At 44.1% G+C, this 21,727-nt stretch overlaps 1 protein-coding gene across 5 annotated transcripts in view; it reads right to left on the bottom strand.

Annotated features, from left to right (window-relative positions):
- LOC139239218 (ryanodine receptor 1-like) overlaps positions 1 to 21,727 on the bottom strand; it is a 506,468-nt gene that overhangs the window by 419,249 nt on the left and 65,492 nt on the right. For all 5 annotated transcript variants that reach the window (XM_070867899.1, XM_070867895.1, XM_070867896.1 and 2 more), the window contains exon 3: positions 4,333 to 4,437. In XM_070867899.1, the coding sequence (XP_070724000.1) occupies positions 4,333 to 4,437 (105 nt within the window). The remainder of the gene's footprint in view (positions 1 to 4,332; positions 4,438 to 21,727) is intronic.

A 21,727-nucleotide genomic window follows, 5' to 3' on the forward strand; every position in this document is an offset into this window, starting at 1 on the left:
AGTTTCAAAATAAGGGGTCGCCCATTTAAGACTGAGATGAGGAGGAAGTTCTTCTCTCAGAGGGTTGTGAATCTTTGGAATGCTCTACCCCAGAGGCTGGGTCATTGAATATATTCAAGGCGAAGATAGACATATTCTTGTATTACAGGGGACTCAAGAGTTATAGGGACAGGCAGGAAAATGGAGTTGAGGCCAAGATCAGATCAGCCATGATCTTATTGAATGGCGGAGCAAGCTTGAAGGGCCAAATGGTCTACTCCTGCTCCTATTTCTTATATTCTCATGCCACCAACATTTTCCCCAAGAATATCTCATTTTTAAATGAAAACATGCGAGTCGTATCTACACGTGCGCTTTCAAGAAACCAAGCATAAGCTTGAGATGTCAGACTAAGTATGGGAACCTTTCCAACAGTGTCTACTATATGCTGTTGACCAAACCCGTGCAATATCAGAAAGTAGCTACCTGTGGACTACGTTACTTATTACCAATTTAATGATTTCACTGACACGTCTAAAGTGAATAGCCAAGAACCTACAGGTAACTAGACGCAGTCAAACTTTACATGAAACCACACAATTAAAATGAAATGGTTAACTAGCAGTGACTTGACATATAAGCATGAATCAATGACTATGGAATGTATTCAGCATGCTGAATGAAAAACACTTTGAAAAGACGAATTAAATTTAAGTTTCTATCCGGAAAAATACAAATCTCCAAAAAAAATCAGCTCAGAATAATAACCTGAAAAATACTGAACATATGCTAGTAAACACAGTCATAACTTTGCAATTATCAAAGAAAAATTCAGTAGAATTTTGATTAATTTCAAACTTTGTAGTTACTGTATAAAGTTGTAAAATACATAGACAAATTGCTTACCTGCAATGGTCTTCTTCACACCATAGGAATATAGCTTAGTTTGGTAAGTGAACTTGTACTGAGCACACATAAAAATGTTGTCATGACATTGCAGACAGGCAGTGTCACACAGTTAAACAAGATATCACACAATGAAGTTCTACGACCTGTGTCATTTCAAAAGTACATTTTGATCTGAGGCTAAGCTGAAACTAACCAGCCACTTAATAATAATCTTCTCCTCCCCTCAAAACTGTACACCTGCATGACCTGTGGGACAGATAGATGTGGGTATAGAGTATAGAGGATGGATATCATTCAAAGAATGCATATGATTGTACAGTGACAGCAACTTGTTTTTATATGGCAACTTTAACGTAGAAAACAAATGATGTTACTAATTATATTGGTAGATTGACAAACTCGATGTCCAGTCGGCTTTTGACGACATTCAGTGAGTTGATCAATAACACGTAACAGGAGCAAAGGTAAAAGCATGGATCAGCCTTGTTTGAGAACATTGACTGTGAAATTCTTTGGGACATCCTGAGGTGGTGAAAATTCAAGTAATTTATTTCTATTTCCTCAAAATCCCCTCAGTCTGTGGATGGGTCACTGGAACCTCTAAGTGAAATGAGGCACATTGGAACTTCAGCAATGCAACCACCGGAGGGTTACATATCCCCACAGTCAGTATAAAGTTAAGCTTGTCTCAAGATATTTTCTTGGGTTATAGTTTAGGAAGCCTCCTAAAATCCCCGAGAGGTTATTCAATTCTGAATGAATTACTTCAGTAGTAGTACTGGGGTTGTTGTATGAGGTGATTCCTATGTTACTGGACTGATAATTTATTCCTTGAGCGGGATCAAATTTAATTTGCCTTAATTGCTCAGTGTTAGTTTGGTAATGTCTTAGTGCTGGCATTCTCTATGCTAATCAGTGCCAATGGACAGACAATACCCAGGACTTCAAGAGGTTTCACAGCACTGTCTTGGCATTGTCCGACTCAAGCAAGTGCCCAGTATAGGTGAAGTAGTCGAGTCCCTAGCCTGAGGCAGTGTCAGTGCTTACCAGCACTGATGAGTGTTCAACGACACAGCTGGATGTGACTGGATTTCTTAGACCTCACTGTGCTTCTTTATCGTAATATGATTAATATATAATACAATGCAGCCATTTTTTGCAGGCATGTTTTTTAAATCCAAAGCAAATTTAACACATTATGTGTGGGTGACTAGACTTTTATGCAAGGATTGTGAGCATTAGCAATTGTGAACATACTATAGTATTTTATACATTTTTAAAAACCTTTGTAGGTACAGAGATCCTCACCCAAATATATAGACACTTCATTTGCTTTGATGCCAACAAGTATACTGTACAACCATAGCCCAACTGGAGAACGCTTTCTGTACTGAGTGTAAACTTCAATTTTGCACCTTAGCGTGATCTTTAGCTTACTGATTTCTGCTTCATTAATTGTTTTCTATAAGCACTTCAGTGTGAACACCCGAGAAGAAACATAAAAACCTGGACAAATTTACAAAATGTTTTTTAAAAGCAATGTCTAATTAATCGAATCTATTTCTGCAGAGATTGGAAACAGTATCCTAAACTTGGAGTGGCTACAAGTCTGACACAAGGAGAAAAGATCCTTTAGCTTGGGAAAAACTAATTGCCACTGCCACTCATCGACAAGATCATGATGCCATTTTTATATGTGTGCTCAGCATATGATTTCTCTACAACCTGTCAAGCCAGGCTATAATCCTACATTGTGTGGAGAAGAGAGAATGAAAAATAGCCATTATTTCATTCAACCCTTTGAGGTTACAGCAGTAGTTTTGGATAAGAACACTTTATAAAAATAGTTTGTGAAAAATTTACAAATGAAGAAAGATTCCACGTGTTTACTCTGTGGTTTGATCAGTATTAGGAAACCATGGGCTTTGAAAGACTCATCTCACCATTAGCACAAACTCAGTACAGAAGATACTGGAGGAGAAGTTTAATATTTTAAACAATTGGCATATTGTTTGGGAGCACCCACTAGTGATATCAACATTGATTAAACACATATATTAAATAACTTCCCCCGGTTTTCTACTAAATATGTGAAGTACCAGGTACGATTGAATACCTCACATACATTTCACCAACATTATCTCCCAAAATAGTCCTGTTCACTCTCCCATCTGTTTCTGGTTATTTTTCTTTTCCGTTATACATTTTATTCTATTATACACCTTGCGTTCATAATGTTGAATTGGAATTGAAGGTTGGTAATCAGCAGATACTGTAATCTGAATATCTGTTACTAAGAAAGCAAAGTTGAAACTCAATACAGTCAATTTATCACCAAGATTTCTAATTTTGCTCAAGGTTTTTTCCCTCACAATCGGGTGCTGGAATATAAAACAGCTAATTAACAAATGCTGAATCAATAAATTATAGGTGCACTAAACATTCAACTAAAATCTGCAAGTAAGTACAGTAAATCTATTATTTTATCCGATTTGGATACATATGTACATGTCAAAATATTTCACAAATATTTCAGCATTATAGAAAAATAATGGCATTGATAATAAAATGTTTCCAAAAAAACATTTTATGAAGTTGCAGGCATGCTCTTTCCAGGCATATTTTATGTAAAATGTCACTTTGGTGGCCAGTGCTGCATATATGACGGTTCAAATAATACGAGACCGAATGTGAGTATGGTCCCATATCCACAACATTGATAGAGATATCGTCAAGCTTTATGTTTCAGCAGGCTACCCATTTATATATTTTTAAACCGTACATCCAGGAATATTGTTCAATAAGGATTTCATAATAAAGTATGATTTATTGATAGATTGCTTTTTTTGAAATTTCTAAATTTCTTCCAACATTAAATTCAAGTTAAATTTCAACAATTTTGGGGACCACAAATTGGCATCAGATATCCCCATCAATCATCAATTCTGATCACAAATCCATCTATAAATTCTTCATTTTTTCAACCCATTGAGAACATATTTTTAGTGAACATATATATTATTGAAATGCTGTCACTCAGAAAATTCATTAAAGGTAAAAAAAAACTGTCATATTCGATACGATAAGCAATTTATTAAAACAGAATTACTTCGTATAACTAGTACCCAAAGCATGCAGTTTCAATTTTTTGTAAATCACACAAATAATATTGTCAACTATAGAGCGCCAGCCTTATACACTTTACCCGCCAACCATGATTATGCAATTACCATATTTTATTAATGCTCATTTTGATATTACTATAGATAACCTCATAATTCAGTTTATTGTTGATCTATAATAAGCAAACTTTTAAATAATTTTAAAACAAATTTGGGTAGTTGATTCAAAGCAAGACATTTTCCATACAGAGTGGTTATGGAGTTAAAATGTTAAATAATAAATGTCTTGCACCCCATCTAAGAAGTTACTTTGCAGACCTACCTCATTACCCTTTTCAACGGTGTTGGCCAACATCTCCTGTAGGGCTCGCACAGAGAGCGACTGCTCCAGCACAAGGCTGCAAATTGCAAGGTCTGGAGGAACATTCTGCAAGTAGAAAGGGCATGCAAGTTTATTGCTGTACTTTACACAACTTAATTTAACTGAAGGATGTGTTTCCATGTTAGTCAGACGACATAACTCAATTTACCAATAAATTAAAAGTTATAGTATTAAAAATGTCATGAAATGAGCTGACAAGCTAAGTAATTTGGAATCTTAAGGTCATTTCCTCAATACCTGCTTTAGTTTTATTAAATTATCCATAGTTCAATCTACTGGAATATGACATTCACAGCAGGAAATAGCACTTTTTCTCCAGGATACAATACTAAACCTTCACCATTATAGTTTTGTGATCATACCTTTGACTGCACGCTCTAAAGGAAGTTCCTGTAAGTATTTCATAATTTTTATGTAATTATTTAAGTAGAATATATAAAATATTTTTACATATCTATCTATATCTATATCTATATGAACCTGATTTCACACTACCTCATATATTTAATCTGTTCCTCTGGACCTTTCCTCTACGGTTGCTTGTATGAAATATGCAAAATCTAGCAATACCTTCATTATATATATTTAAACACACAATCTTCCCCTATCTTCACACAAATTTAAATGAAATGAAAATGACACTAAGGCATCGGGAGTGGGGGGTCGGTGAGAGGTCGGGAGCGGGGGAAGCGGAGGTCGGGTCCGGTGGTGGGAGGGGGCAGCGGGAGTCAAGTCGGGTCAGGTCCCGATCCGGAGGAAGCAGGAGCTGGGCTGGGCCTGATCCACGCAGTCCCAGTGAGGCCATTCGGCCAGGGCTAGGGGTTGCATGCTTCGGACCCCTCCCACAGTTTTGGGCACCTGGAGCTACTGCACATGCGCGGCCACTGTAGTGCGCCTGTGCAGAGGTCCCGGTACTGTTTTCAGCACAGGGACCTGGCTCCGCCCCCCACAGCTTGTGCTGCGCCGCGCCCAGCTCCAGAGGACCTGCAGGGAGCCGGAGAATAGGTAAGTTTTTTTTAGGCGCACTTTGTTGCGCAAAAAATGGGCGTCCAGGTCGGGGCTGCACCGTTCTAGGCATGGCCCGAAACTTGGGCCCACGGTTTCTAAATATAGGTAAATAGATCGCAGCAGATCTTCTATGGCATAACTTTACAACTGGGCTCATCATCATAGGCAGTCCCTTGGAGTAGAGGATGACTTGTTTCCACTCACTGGGCCCAAGTGGATCAGGCTGCACCTCCCACGCCCAGCTCCTGCTTCCTCCCAACCCAACTCGACTCCCCCCACTGGACCTGACCCCGGACCGGACCCCTCCTTCCTGGACCCGACCCCCGCTCCATGCCCGGACTCGAACCCTGCTCTCCCACCGCCCCCCCCCCCCCCCGGACCCGACTCCCACTCCCACTCTTCCCCCTCGCCCCCGGACCCGACCCGACCCCCGCACCGGACCCGACTCCCGCTCCCACCCCACCCCCGAACCCGACCTGATCCCCGCCCCCACCCCGGACCTAACCCCCCCCCCGGACCTGCCCCCAGACCCGACCTTCCCCCCCGGGCACCTACCGTTAAATCCGGTGCTGGGGGCGGGCCACGACCGATGTCTTGGGCCTGGCTGGGCCCAGCCAGCCTCCCTCTCCTCTCTCCCCTCCCTCCCTTCTCCCCCTCCCTCCCTCCCTTCTCCCCCTCCCTCCCTCCCTTCTCCCCCTCCCTCCTTCGCTCCTTGCTTTGGGAGTCTCGTGTTGGGCATGCGAACGATGTGGCCCACCCAATGGAGCTGATCGAGCGTGGTCAATGCTTCGATGCTGGCCCAAGTGAGAACACTGATGTTGGTGCATCTGGCCTGCCAATGGATTTGCAGGATCTTGCGGAGGCAGTGCTGGTGGTACTTCTCCAGCATTTTGAGATGTCTGCTGTATATAGTCCACGTCTCTGAGCCATATAGGAGGGCAGGTATCACTACTTCCCTGTAGACCATGAGCTTGGTGCCGGATTTGAGGTCCTGGTCTTCAAACTCTCCACCTCAGGCGACCGAAGGCTGCGCTGGCGCACTGAAGGCGGTGTTGGACCTTGTCGTCAACGTCTGCTCTTGCTGACAGTAGGCTCCCGAGGTATGGAAAATGGTCCACGTTGTCCAAGGCCTCGTTGTGGATTTTGATAATTGGGGGGGCAGTGGCTGTGTGGCAGGATCAGGTTGGTAGAGGACCTTTGTCTTACGGATGTTTAGCATAAGACCCATGCTCTCGTACGCCTCGGTGAAGGTGTTGATGATGGCTTGGAGTTCGGCCTCAGAGTGTGCATAGACGCAAGAGTCGCCTGCGTTCAATGACAGAGGATGGGACGATTTTGGATCTGGCCTGGAGGCAGCGGAGGTTGAACAGATTCCCATCTGTTCGATAATTTAGCTCCACTCCAGCGGGACCTTGCTAAGCATGAGATGGAGCATTGCAGCAAGGAAGATCAAAAAGAGCGTTGATGCAATGACGCAGCCTTGCTGGACCCCGGTCCAGATGTGGATTGGGTCTGAGGTGGATCCATTGGTCAGGATCACTGCTTGCATGTCATCGTGGAGCAGATGGAGGATGGTGACAAATTTTTGAGGGCAGCCAAAAAGGAGGAGGAGGACGCTCCATAATCCCTCACAGTTGACAGTGTCAAAGGCCTTTGTGAGGTCAAAGGCGGCCATGTACAAGGGTTGGTGCTGTTCCCTGCATTTCTCTTGATCTTTACCGCATGACAACTACATGTCTGTTGTATCCCTTAGTGCACAGAATCCGCATTGCGACTCTGGGGGGAGCTCTTCAGCCACAGGGAGAAGACGATTGAGGAGGATTCTTGCAATGATTTTCCCTCTGGCCGACAGCATTCGCTCTATATTTACCGCAGTCGGACTTGTCCCCTTTTTTAAAGATGATCACGATTACGGCGTCCCCGCGAACTCCTGGCATGCTCTACTCCTTCCAGATAAGAGAAATTAGGTCATGTGTTCGTGCTAATAGTGCTTCTCCACCATGCTTTAATGCTTCGGCCGGAATTCCATCTGTTCCTGTTGCCTTGTTATTCTTCAGCTGACTGATGGCCTTTTCTACCTTGTGCCGGGCTGAGGTTGTGCTGAGATGGTAGTGGGTAGCATGCTGCGGGATGTTGTCAAGGACACTCGCGTCAAAGGCAGAGTCTCGGTTGAGGAGATCTTCGAAATGCTCCTTCTAACGGGCACTGACTGACTTTCTGTCCTTGATGCTACTGACTTAGTGACTGACGTCAAATTCCACATTAAATATCTGGTATTCTGAGAAATAAACTGGTGCTTTAGGGATCACTTTAGTCATGAAAACAATAAATTAGTAAAAAAACAATAGATTAATCATATAATCCATCTGATTATATGTCCTTTCCTTGTTCACTCAGTTCTTACCTTATACAGGTTTAAAGGCCAAGATTCTTTCTTCTTCTTAGGCAGTCCCTCGGAGTCGAGAATGACTTGCTTCCACACTAAAAATGAGTTCTCATGTGGCTGATGAGTCCTATGTGGGACCTACAGTCTCTGTCACAGGTGGGGCAGACGGTGGTTGAAGGAACGGGTGGGTGGGGTACTTGGGTTGCCGTGCGCTCCTTCCGCTGTTTACGGTTTGCTTCAGCTTGCTCTCGACGTAGAGACTCGCTGCCTTCCTGGATGCTTTTCCTCGTGTCGGAGCTCCGAGTAGATTGCTTATGTTGAGAGTCTTGTATCGGGCATGCGGACGACGTGGCTCGCCCAACGGAGTTGATCGAGGGTGGCCAAGATACACAGCAGATGGCAGACAAGATGAGGTTGCAAACAGGTACCCGGGGTTTAGTAACAGGAGGTGGCAAAGATGTCTTGGGCTTTGGCAACAGTGAGTTGGTGATCCTAGGGTTTGGCAATGCTGTAAAGAACCTGAGGCTTGGCAGAACTGAGGAGTGGAATGTTATGGTCTGTCTCATTGATGGTTTCCTGGGTGTGGCAGAAATTAGGGGAAGTGGGGCTCATGATCTGCAATACTGAGGGTCATCCCCAGTGCTTGGCAGTTAGGATTTGGGATGTTGAAGGATGCGGGCACGTGGCAGGAAGTGAGACAAAGAGAATTTGCCTCAACTCATTTCCAGGCTGTTGGACCAGCCTCTGGCTTGTTCCTAACCTGAAGCTGGTTTTCTTTACTTTAACACCATACTTACCAAGTGTAATCGTAACTACAGTCAGCAAATACACACAGAGCAGAACACTAACTTTGGGCCAAGAACAGGCTGCGGCTATCCTGAAAGGCTGAGGATAGGGTGGGTGTGCTGGGAACGGGTTGTGGCAGGTCATGGTCAATGCAGTTCAGGACGTGGCTGATTAAGGCGAGGTCGAGTGAGGGAAGGTACAGCAGCAGCATTTTTAAAGGGCTTCATGACATTGCTTAGGATCAGCGAATGAGACTAGAAATTGCAGTAGGACCACTGACCATGGATTTGGAGCCAAACCTCACTCCCAGGCTCCTGACGCAGGTTAAGCCTCAGCTGGCAAAGCTTAAGAGCTATAATTCCAGTAAGATTTGGACAATTTTAGAAGTAAGTTGAATTTTCTAAATAAAAGTTTACATTTTCACAAGTTTGTTTCTAAATTGTATTGTTTAATCCCGTGTGCAGTCGGCCGGTTAAAGCAAAACAAAGCATCTGAATTATAAATATATATATTTGCAACAACTGAATTCGTTCGCCTTTTAAAAACAATTGGGAGATGTTGCTGATCAATCTTTTTAGAATTGCAGTTTGTTTGAACTTCCTAATTAACGCAGGTGGAGGCTGCACGTCATCAGGCAAGCGGTCCCTGACTTATGCAGCAGGATCCACTGCAGGCTGAACCGAATCTCCCAGTCTGCAGTGCACAGCTGCAGCAAGTAGGTCATCAATGCTTTCTTTGCCAGAGTAAATCAGTCCATTCATTTTACAATGGATGCCAACAGCCAAAATGAAAGTGCTCTGCGATTTGCAGCAATGGCTGGCTTCCCTCAAGTCTAGTGTATTATTGTGCAGAATGCAGTAAACTACAATAAAGGGGCCCACTTTTTCTGGGCCATATTGTAGAGAGTCCTCAGATCGATCGAGGCACCTGATTCTTTAAAATGCCAATTGGTATGCCCTGAGGTTCCTGATGGTCCCATGGCTGTCGTGCCCAGGCATGGTGGTGCCCTGATAGCGACAAGCACTCTTGTCGCTATCAGGGCACCAGAAGGCGAGCCAGGAACTAATGTCAACAGGAAAGCCTTCCACTCCATCAACGTTCAACTGGTATGCGAGCACCCAGAAGGATAACCAAGTGTACGCTAGTTTTGTTGGTAGCGGTCACAAAACCTTCATTCTGCGGCATTCATCCATCCTCCCCATTTTTTCCGCCCATTTGCTGGGTTGCTGGGTACAAGGGGCATCCCCCCATATCAGGCTGTTAACACCCCTTCTCAACCCCACCATGCCTGGGCACCACAGGTACAATGACAGCCATGGGACCATCAGGAACCTCAGAGCATACCACTGGCATTTTGAAGTAAAGAATCAGGTGCCTCGATCGATCTGAGGACTCTCTACAATATGGCCCAGAAAAAGTCGGCCCCTTTATTGTAGTTTACTGCATTCTGCACATCCTGGCAGTGCTAAGAGGATTGGAGTTGGAGGAGGCACAGGAACAAGAGGAGGCATCATCAAACAAGGAAGAATTGGATGAAGGCGAGGAAAAGAACAAGACACACTGCAGCTAGACAGGCAGTTAACAGTGACCTGCTCAATCCCTTTACCAGAAAAGTCAGAAAATGTACCTCAGCCTTGCACTCAGACCTTTGAAAGCCATAATAAATCCCACATTTTAAATTGGAAATGTTGTTTCCCTCATTCCCCAATTCAACATATGCAACATTGCTGTTGGATAAAATGTTGTCAAATGTCTGCTTGTTAAAAAAAATGATGGAAGCACATTTGTAGGTATTTCTATGAAGATATACCACTTCTTTCACCCCTTAACAATAATGTGGTTCAAATACTCATATCAAACTTGACCTTTAAGGCACTTATAATAATTTGTATTTTTTTTAAAGCCACTCTAGCCCTCTTTATATTAGGTAAAAAGTATTAGCAAAACTATTTTATAACGATGAAGTAAATGGGAGGTAAAGAGACACGGTTTTATGAAAGGGAAATCGTGTTTGACATATCGAAGAATTTTTTTTTTTTTTTAAGGGTGTAACTAATAGGATAGATGAGGGAGAAACCAGTGGATGTAGTATATTTGGATTTTCAGAATTGACATTCGATAAGGTGCCACACAAGAGGTTGTTACACGTGATTAGGGGTATTAGTATAGATTGGTTAACGGATAGAAAATAGAGCAGGAATAAACAGGTTATTTTCAGGATGGCAGGGTGTAACTAGTGGAACAGTTTTTGGGCCTCAATGACTTAGATGAGGGGGATTGAGTGTAATATATCCAAGTTTGCTGACAATACAAAGCAAGGTGAGAAAGTAAGCTGTGAGGAAGACGCAAAGAGGCTGCAAAGGGATATAGACAGATTAAGTGAATGGGCAAGGTGGCAGATGGAGTATAATGTGGGGAATCGTGAAATTATCCACTTGATAGGAAGAATGGAAAGGCAGCATTTTTTTTAAAAAAAGGAGACAGACTCATAAATATTAGTTAATAGAGAGATTTGCGGGTCCTTTCCTTGTACATGAATCACAGAAAGTTAATGTGCAGGTACAGCAAGCAATTAAGGCGGCAAATAGTATGTGAGCCACTAATTTAGGGGGTTGGAATAGGAATAAGGAAATCTTCCTGCAATTATATAGGGCTTTGGTGAGCCCACACCTGCAGTATGGAGTACAGTTTTGGTCTCCTTACTCAAGGAAGGACATATTTGCCTTAGAGGGGGTGCAACAAAGGTTGACTAGATTGATTCCTGGAATGAGAGGGCTGTTCAAAGTGGAGAGATTGAGTAGAATGGGCTTATAATCTCTGGAGTTTCGAAGAATGAGAGGCAATCTCATTGAAACACATACAATTCTTAGAGGGCCTGACACGGTAGATACTTAGAGGCTGTTTCTCCTGGCTAGAGATTCTACAACTAGGGGCCATTTAGGACTGAGATGAGGAGAAATTTCTTCACTGAAAGGGTTGTGAATCTTTGGAATTCTCTACCCCAAAGGGCTATGGATGCTTAGACGATGAGACTGAGATCAATAGATTTTTTGGGCACTAAGGGAATCAAGGGATATGGGGATTGTGTGGGAAAGTGGAGTTGATGTGGAAGTTCAGTTGTGACCTTATTGAATGGCAGAGCAGTATTGAGGGTCCATATGGCCTACTCCTGCTCCTATTTCTTACGTTTCTTAGCAGTACAAACAGTTAAGTAGTCCACATTGAAGATTCCTTTGGGAAAACCTGGATTATGCCAGCTTTCTATCGATTGCTATCAATGTTCTTCTTTTGTACCACTTTTCAGTAATGAGTGCCCCACATTCAGCCAGGCAAATGGAAACTTATTTTATTGCACTTTTACTTCATCCTATTGTTGGTTGTCATGGAAACTAACAATCGAAATTATAGATGCTGCAGATGCATTAAAAATCTGTAATTCAGCTCTGGAAGCTCTCATGATTAATTATGTGCTTTTAAGTTCTAAATATTGCAATTTAGATAAGAAAATGACAATATCCAAATGTAATGGCTTTAAAAGACCAAATCATTCGATATTTTGACCCATTTTAATACATTCAGTCTTGTTATCTGCCGTGATGTTCTGAAGAAATAGAAATGCCAGGATTAGCTTTATCAGTGGCTACAAATGTTTCGGAACCAAATGGAACTGGATATATTATCAAAATTTTAATAGGAATTTCTTTATATTTGATTTACTGTATAGTGAAATACCACACAAATGTTAAGATCCCAACAAATTTATCATGTAACTAATTAAAAGACATATCTACTATTAAAAGACATATAGGCATTGAATATTAGAGTGCCAATCCTCTATAATTAAGCCCATGTTAATAAGCACCAAATAAGGAATATAGTTCTGGTGTATGGATTGATCATTTACCCTCTAAATGTTTGCTCCAATTCAGCTATGGGAAAGAACCAAAAGGAGCATAATCCTTTTTACAACATATGAAATCAGTTTCAGGTCGGATTCACATGCATAAGCAGCACAGAAAATGGAGCTTCTTTGAATTACAGGGTCTTTTAATACAGGAATTTCAAATCAAATTGATTAACGACAGATTTACCTGCATTACACAATAGTACCATGATGGTTAATATTAATTATCAGCATTATTTATTGGAATAATTTTTTATATGTAGTATTCTACCAAGATTTTTTTTTAAAAGGCAAAACTACACAAAATTATATTTTTTTCCAAAGGAAAGTGATTACACAGCTCAGAGCACCACCAGAGAAAGTGCCACGATCTTTATATTCAGGGGAGCAAAAGGATTACAAGAGGTGCACTAAATGTGTAACAATAAGGAACAGCTGTAAAACAGGAGGGAAAATTAATGGAGCAAAGGAGGTCAAACGAGTCTCTGGTGTTCGGAGAAAAAGTTCAGTTTAAGAAGGGAAGAAGAAAGAGTAGTAATACAATATTAGTAAAAGTTTGTGGTTTGTGTACAGCTAATGCTGCTAAAAAATCAAGCTAACAGGTCTATGATTTGTCTACTGGCGCAAAGGTTAAAGATATTAAGCAGGAAATAAGGAAGTCAGTTCAGGGAATGAGACACGAGCTAGCAGTAATTGTACATGTTGGAATAACTGACAGAAGGGACAGACAGCCTGATACAGCTGTGCAGTGCACAAACAGCAAAGAAAACGGTCAGAAAAATAGTTAGATGCTTTTAAATCAGACAAAGTACCAGGCCCAAACAATGTTTAGTCACAGATTTACAGGAAGCAGAGAACTACATTTTTGAAAGTTCCATAGATTCAGGAGGGATTTTTAATAATTGGAAAAGGGTACAATGTATCTATTATTTTTAAAAACAAGGGGAAGCACACCTGGAAGCTATAGGCTGGTCAATTTACCATCAGTTATTGGGAATTTAAAAAAAATTAATGAAACTAAATTTAATCTAAAATGGAGATTAATACCTGTGCAGGTCTTTGCATGTACAGTGGTGCTCCAAGCTTTAAAAGAACCAGTGCATTCTGTGCGTGCTGTCTACTACACTTAACCAGGCACAATGACACTTACTTATTAGTTTGAGTCAAATGTGCGAGGTAGAGGGGGCCTCAGACGTAGTGACGGGTAAGCATATGCAACAGTTTTGCAACATGACAAACACTGGTTTCAGGGCTACATCTGGAACTAGAACAAACTGTAATTAACATAGTGCTATTCCAGCATCAGGCCACCTGCATAATTAGGTTCATCCGGTGTGTTCATTTTAGAGTCAGAAGTGTAATATAAATTTGGGCTGATGGTAGTGTTAATGCAGTGTCAATTTTATAGCCCATAGTGCCTTATCCCATTGAGTGAGTGGTAGCCAATTATTTAACCATTGGAAACATCAAAGTTGAATCTCGTTCTCATCCAGGTAACTCAGCACAGTACCTGGTACCCTCTTGGTCTGTATGGATAGCAGGGGAGTTCCAACAGGGTGGATCATGCATCTGAGTTAATTACAACTGACTACTATTCCATCACCATTTTCACCTGCCATTATTTGATTAACTCAACATTCATCTGTCATGTATCTTACATTATTATATATAACTGTATCCTAACATGCTATACATGACTGTAATAAGATATGACCTGTAACCATCAGCATACCTTACCACCAGGGGTGCACTTGCAAGAGAAAAGTATGCAAGGACAGGTCTCAGGCAAGTGCAGCATTCCAGAGCTGTGAAATAAAGGTGCAGGTCCAGAGTGACCTTGACTTCACTACATGCCTCGTGTGAATCTGAACTGAGGGAACAGGACTTTACAGTGGCGACGAGTTACGGGATTACAGAATCCACAGAAAGGTGAACAACGGATCAGATGAAAAGTACAAAGCGGGAGACAATTGGGAGGACTTTATAGAAAGGCTCCAGCAAAGCTTTGTAACCAAAGACTGGTTAGGCGACGATAAGGCAGACAAGAGAAGAGCCCATCTCTTGACCAGCTGTGGGTCGAAAACATATGCTTTAATGAAGGATCTGTCGGCACCCGAGAAACCAGCAAGCAAGTAATTTGAAGAATTGAGCACACTGGTAAGAGACCACCTGAAGCCAGCGAGCAGCCTACACATGGCCAGACACAGGTTCTACAACTACAGATGCTGTGTGGACCCAACTTCGTGGCGGAACTTCAGAGGTTGGCTAGTTCATGTGAGTTCTCCGATGAACTGAGGAGAGAAATGCTGAGAGACTTTTTCATTGAAGGAATAGGCCACGCAGGCATATTCCGAAAGCTCATAGAGACCAAGAACCTGACCTTAGAGGCAGCAGCACTGGTTGCACAGACATTCTTGGTAGAGGAAGAAGAAACGAGGTTGATTTACAATGCAGGTACGACAACTAACGGAATATCGGAACAAGAAGTTCACAGCACTAAACAAGCTGCTACCCCCACACACAGACAAAACCGGGAAAACAGGCTCTCGACAGCAGGCAGAAGCCATCAAGGGCCACAGGAACGGCCGTTCACACCTTATCAACTACAAACTGAGAGAAGCTCAAGAGAGATCAGCCAGACGCAGCTCATTCTTTGGGAACACTTTGAACAATGGAACAGGTCTGTGCTGGAGGTGTGGGGGTGGGCACTCGTCAAGGGGATGTCGATTTCAGCAGGCTGTTTGCAGAAATTGTGAATATATGGGGCATTTAGCCCGCATGTGCAAAGAAACGCAGCTCGGCTGGTATACAAATCAGATGGGTCGGAAAGCGGACCAGAAGATGGTGGGGACAGTACCCGGGACACCGATGTACAGCGGGTCAACACGATCAATGGCCGCTGCTCCTACAACAGGACGCCTCCTATAATGATGAGGGTCTGACTCAACGGGATATCTGTCAACATGGAGCTGGATACGGGAGCGAGTCAATCTCTCATGGGCGCTCAACAATTTGAACAATTGTGGCCGCATAAAAGAGACAGACCAAAACTCACAAGGGTCGACACCAAACTAAGGACCTATACCAAATAAATCGTACCAGTCCTCGGCAGCGCCATGCTCTCTGTCACACACAAAGGGACAGTGAACCGACTTCCCCTGTGGATTGTTCCCGGAAACCCCCCAGCACTGCTGGGGAGAAGCTGGCTGGCAAAACTAACCTGGAAATGGGATGATGTCCATGCCATGTCATTAGAGGAACGGACCTCCTGCTCAACAGTTATAAAGCGATTTGAACATCTCTTTCAGCCAGGTGTGGGCACTTTCAAAGCAGCCAAAGTCAAAATCTACATCACACAGGATGCTAGACCGGTCCATCACAAGGCCAGAGCTGTACCCTATGTGATGAGGGAAAAGATTGAACACGAACTAGACAGGCTTCTGCGGGAAGGCATTATATCACCTGTGGAATTTAGCGACTGGGCAAGTCCCATCGTCCCAGTCATGAAGCCTGATGGATCCGTACGAATCTGTGGGGACTACAAATCTACTATAAACAGAGTCTCCCTACAGGACCAGTACCCGCTGCCCAGAGCAGAGGACTTATTTGCCACATTGGCTGGAGGTAAACTTTTCTCAAAATTAGACCTCACATATGCGTATATGATGCAAGAATTGACCGAGGAATCCAAGCTACTCACCACCATCAACACACAGAGGCCTTTTCATGTACAATCGATGCCCATTCGGCATTAGGTTGGCAGCTGCCATATTCCAGCGCAACATGGAGAGTCTGCTCAAGTCCATCCCGGGGACGGTTGTATTTCTAGACGACATACTTATCATGGGCAGGGACACCGACTCCCATTTCCGTAGTTTGGAGGAAGTACTAAAGCGGTTGGATCGGGTAGGCCTACGAGTCAAGAAATCCAAGTGCCTGTTTCTCGCACCCGAGGTTGGATTTTTGGGCAGAAGGATTGCCGCTGATGGAATCCGCCCAACAGAGTCCAAAACAGAAGCAATTCGCCTGGCACCCAGGCCCCTGAATGTCTCAGAACTGCGCGCCTTTCTCGGGCTACTCAATTACTTTGGGAACTTTATGCAGAACTTAAGCACGCTGCTGGAGCATCTCCATGTGCTACTCAGGAAGATGTGTGATTGGTTTTGGGGGGACGCCCAGGAACGCACCTTCAATAAGGTACGCAACCTTCTGTGTTCCAACAGTGTTTTGACTTTCTTTGACCCAGGTAAAAAGCTAGTTCTCACATGCGATGCGTCAGCGTATGGGGTAGGGTGCGTTTTGCAACATGTGAATAGTGCGGGCAAATTACAACCCATAGCTTATCCTTCCAGGTCACTTTCGCGGGCGGAGCGCAGGTACGGAATGGTGGAGAAGGAGGCGCTCGGGTGCGTGTATGGTGTTTTCGAGGCCAAGTTCGCGTTAGAAACCGACCACAAGCCCCTCACGTCCTTCCTATCCGAGAGCAAGGCAATAAACGCCAACACCTCGGCGTGAATTCAACAGTGGGCACTCATGCTGGCGTCCTACGACTATACCATAAGTAACAGACCAGACACAGACAACTGTGCCGATGCGCTCAGCAGGCTACCCCTGGCGACCACGGAATGGTCTGACGAACAGGACTGTGGGATAGTCATGGCAATCAATGCCTTTGAGTCCACAGGTTCGCCCATGATGGCTTGCCAAATCAGAGCCTGGACGGCCAGCGACCCCACATTATCCTTAGTAAAAAGATGTGTCCTAACCGGTGACTGGGCAGAGGCTCGCGATGCCTGCCCCAAGGAATTAAAACCCTTTCACAGGCACATGCATGAGCTATCCCTACAAGCAGACTGCCTGATGTGGGGCAGCCGAGTAGTCATGCCTCTGCTGGGAACTCAACATCCAGGGGTATTCAACATTCAGGAAGGATAGAATAAAAGGAAAAGGAGGTGGGGTAGCATTGCTGGTTAAGGAGGAGATTAAGGCAATAGTTAGGAAGGACATTAGCTTGGATGACGTGGAATCTATATGGGTAGAGCTGCAGAACACCAAAGGGCAAAAAACGTTAGTGGGAGTTGTGTACAGACCTCCAAACAGTAGTAGTGATGTTGGGGAGGGCATCAAACATGAAATTAGGGGTGCGTGCAATAAAGGTGCAGCAGTTATAATGGGTGACTTTAATATGCACATAGATTGGGCTAACCAAACTGGAAGCAATACGGTGGAGGAGGATTTCCTGGAGTGCATAAGGGATGGTTTTTTAGACCAATATGTCGAGGAACCAACTAGGGGGGAGGCCATCTTAGACTGGGTGTCATGTAATGAGAGAGGATTAATTAGCAATCTCGTTGTGCGAGGCCCCTTGGGGAAGAGTGACCATAATATGGTGGAATTCTGCATTGGGATGGAGAATGAAACAGTTAATTCAGAGACCATGGTCCAGAACTTAAAGAAGGCTAACTTTGAAGGTATGAGGCGTGAATTGGCTGGGATGGATTGGCGAATGATACTTAAGGGGTTGACTGTGGATGGGCAATGGCAGACATTTAGAAACCGCATGGATGAACTACAACAATTGTACATTCCTGTCTGGCATAAAAATAAAAAAGGGAAGGTGGCTCAACCGTGGCTATCAAGGGAAATCAGGGATAGTATTAAAGCCAAGGAAGTGGCATACAAATTGGCCAGAAATAGCAGCGAACCTGGGGACTGGGAGAAATTTAGAACTCAGCAGAGGAGGACAAAGGGTTTGATTAGGGCAGGGAAAATGGAGTATGAGAAGAAGCTTGCAGGGAACATTAAGACGGATTGCAAAAGTTTCTATAGATATGTAAAGAGAAAAAGGTTAGTAAAGACAAACGTAGGTCCCCTGCAGTCAGAATCAGGGGAAGTCATAACGGGGAACAAAGAAATGGCGGACCAATTGAACAAGTACTTTGGTTCGGTATTCACGAAGGAGGACACAAACAACCTTCCGGTTATAAAAGGGGTCGGGGGGTCTAGTAAGGAGGAGGAACTGAGGGAAATCCTTATTAGCCGGGAAATTGTGTTGGGGAAATTGATGGGATTGAAGGCCGAAAATCCCCAGGGCCTGATGGACTGCATCCCAGAGTACTTAAGGAGGTGGCCTTGGAAATAGTGGATGCGTTGACAGTCATTTTCCAACATTCCATTGACTCTGGATCAGTTCCTATAGAGTGGAGGGTAGCCAATGTAACCCCACTTTTTAAAAAAGGAGGGAGAGAGAAAACAGGGAATTATAGGCCGGTCAGCCTGACATCGGTAGTGGGTAAAATGATGGAATCAATTATTAAGGATGTCATAGCAGTGCATTTGGAAAGAGGTGACATGATAGATCCAAGTCAGCATGGATTTGTGAAAGGGAAATCATGCTTGACAAATCTTCTGGAATTTTTTGAGGATGTTTCCAGTAGAGTGGACAAGGGAGAACCAGTTGATGTGGTATATTTGGACTTTCAGAAGGCGTTCGACAAGGTCCCACACAAGAGATTGATGTGCAAAGTTAGAGCACATGGGATTGGGGGTAGTGTACTGACATGGATTGAGAACTGGTTGTCAGACAGGAAGCAAAGAGTAGGAGTAAATGGGTACTTTTCAGAATGGCAGGCAGTGACTAGTGGGGTACCGCAAGGTTCTGTGCTGGGGCCCCAGCTGTTTACACTGTACATTAATGATTTAGATGAGGGGATTAAATGTAGTATCTCCAAATTTGCGGATGACACTAAGTTGGGTGGCAGTGTGAGCTGCGAGGAGGATGCTGTGAGGCTGCAGAGCGACTTGGATAGGTTAGGTGAGTGGGCAAATGCATGGCAGATGAAGTATAATGTGGATAAATGTGAGGTTATCCACTTTGGTGGTAAAAACAGAGACATAGGCTATTATCTGAATGGTGACAGATTAGGAAAAGAGGAGGTGCAAAGAGACCTGGGTGTCCAGGTACATCAGTCATTGAAGGTTGGCATGCAGGTGCAGCAGGCGGTTAAGAAAGTAAATGTTGGCTTTCATAGCAAGGGGATTTGAGTACAGGGGCAGGGAGGTGTTGCTACAGTTGCACAGGGCATTGGTGAGGCCACACCTGGAGTATTGTGTACAGTTTTGGTCTCCTAACCTGAGGAAGGACATTCTTGCTATTGAGGGAGTGCAGCGAAGGTTCACCAGACTGACTCCCGGGATGGCGGGACTGACCTATCAAGAAAGACTGGATCAACTGGGCTTGTATTCACTGGAGTTCAGAAGAATGAGAGGGGACCTCATAGAAACATTTAAAATTCTGACGGGGTTAGACAGGTTAGATACAGGAAGAATGTTCCCAATGTTGGGGAAGTCCAGAACCAGAGGTCACAGTCTAAGGATAAGGGGTAAGCCATTTAGGACCGAGATGCGGAGGAACTTCTTCACCCAGAGAGTGGTGAACCTGTGGAATTCTCTACCACAGAAAGTTGTTGAGGCCAATTCACTAAATATATTCAAAAAGGAGTTAGATGAGGTCCTTACTACTAGGGGGATCAAGGGGTATGGCGAGAAAGCAGGAATGGGGTACTGAAGTTGAATGTTCAGCCATGAACTCATTGAATGGCGGTGCAGGCTAGAAGGGCCGAATGGCCTACTCCTGCATCTATTTTCTATGTTTCTATGTCCGGGAGCTTCACCGCGAGCACCCGGGGATCATTCTCATGAAGGCCATAGCCAGATCCCACGTCTGGTGGCCTGGTATTGATGTGGACTTGGAGCTCTGCGTCCGAAGTTGCACCATTTGTGCCCAACTCAGCAATGGCCCCAGGGAGGCTCCACTGAGCCCCTGGCCTACCAAACCGTGGTCGCGGGTGCACGTCGACTATGCGGGTCCATTCATGGGCAAAATGTTCCTCGTAGTTGTAGATGCATTTTCAAAGTGGATCAAATGCACCATTTTAAACTCGAGCACAACCTCCACCACTGTGGAGAGCCTCACAACCATGTTTGCAATGCACGGAATCCCTGACATATTGGTCAGTGACAATGGTCCGTGCTTCATCAGCGCAGAATTCCAAGACTTTATAATTGACCACGGCATAAATCACGTCAAGACGGCACTGTTCAAGCCGGCCTCCAACGGCCAGGCGGAGAGAGCAGTGCAAGTCATTAAACAAGGCATGCCTAAAATCCAAGGTCCCACGCTGCAGGGTCGCCTGTCGCGACTGCTGCTGGCATACAGATCTCATCCGCACTCATTGACTGGGATCCCCCCCCCCGCGCAACTGTTGATGAAAAGGACTTTAAAAACAAGGCTCTCATTAATCCTCCCAGATATGCATGAAATCATTGAGGCAAAGCGCCATAAGCTGACTGAGTACCATGACAGAAATTTGAGGGAGAGATGGAATGAGATAGGGGATAAAGTGTTTGTACTAAACTATGGCAGGGGTCCCAAATGGCTTGCAGGGACAGTAACGGGCAAGGAAGGAAACAGGCTACTGGTAGCACAAATGGACAATGGCAAAACCTGCCGGAGGCATGTAGACCAAGTCAAAAGCAGATTTACCAACAACACTGCGGAACCAGAGGCAGACTACAATGTGGAACTCGCACCACACCTGGTGGACAGACAGAGGGAACAACCTGAGGAAAGGGCAATCCCAGCAGACAGCCCAGGCGAGTCAACAACAATCACACCAATCGAAACAGACAGCCCAGGCGAGATACCAGCAACCACACCCAAAGAAAAACAGACACCAAGGCAAACAACTGAACCACAACTCAGACGCTCCACGCGAGAGCGTAGACCACCTGAGAGACTGAACCTATAAAGACAATAAGACCTTGGGGGAGGGTGATGTCATGTATCTTACATTATTATATATAACTGTATCCTAACATGCTATACATGACTGTAATAAGATATGACCTGTAACCACCAGCATTCCTTACCACCAGGGGTGCACTTGCAAGAGACAGGTATATAAGGACAGGTCTCAGGCTAGTGCAGCATTCCAGAGCTGTGAAATAAAGGTGCAGGTCCAGAGTGACCTTGACTTCACTACATGCCTCGTGTGAATCTGTACTGAGGGGACAGGACTTTACATCATCTACACACAACCCACCATAAGTTTTTTTTTAATTGCCCAACTGCAAAAAACATTATAAAAAGCTATCACTTAAGAAAAGGGTAGAAAATAAATAAAATTAAGCAACAGCACAAGGATAAGCACCTGTGAAAGTGGAGGAAATTGGTTGTATACCCCTTTCAC

This window comes from Pristiophorus japonicus, chromosome 26, assembly GCF_044704955.1.
Source record: "Pristiophorus japonicus isolate sPriJap1 chromosome 26, sPriJap1.hap1, whole genome shotgun sequence".
NCBI lineage: Eukaryota > Metazoa > Chordata > Chondrichthyes > Pristiophoridae > Pristiophorus > Pristiophorus japonicus.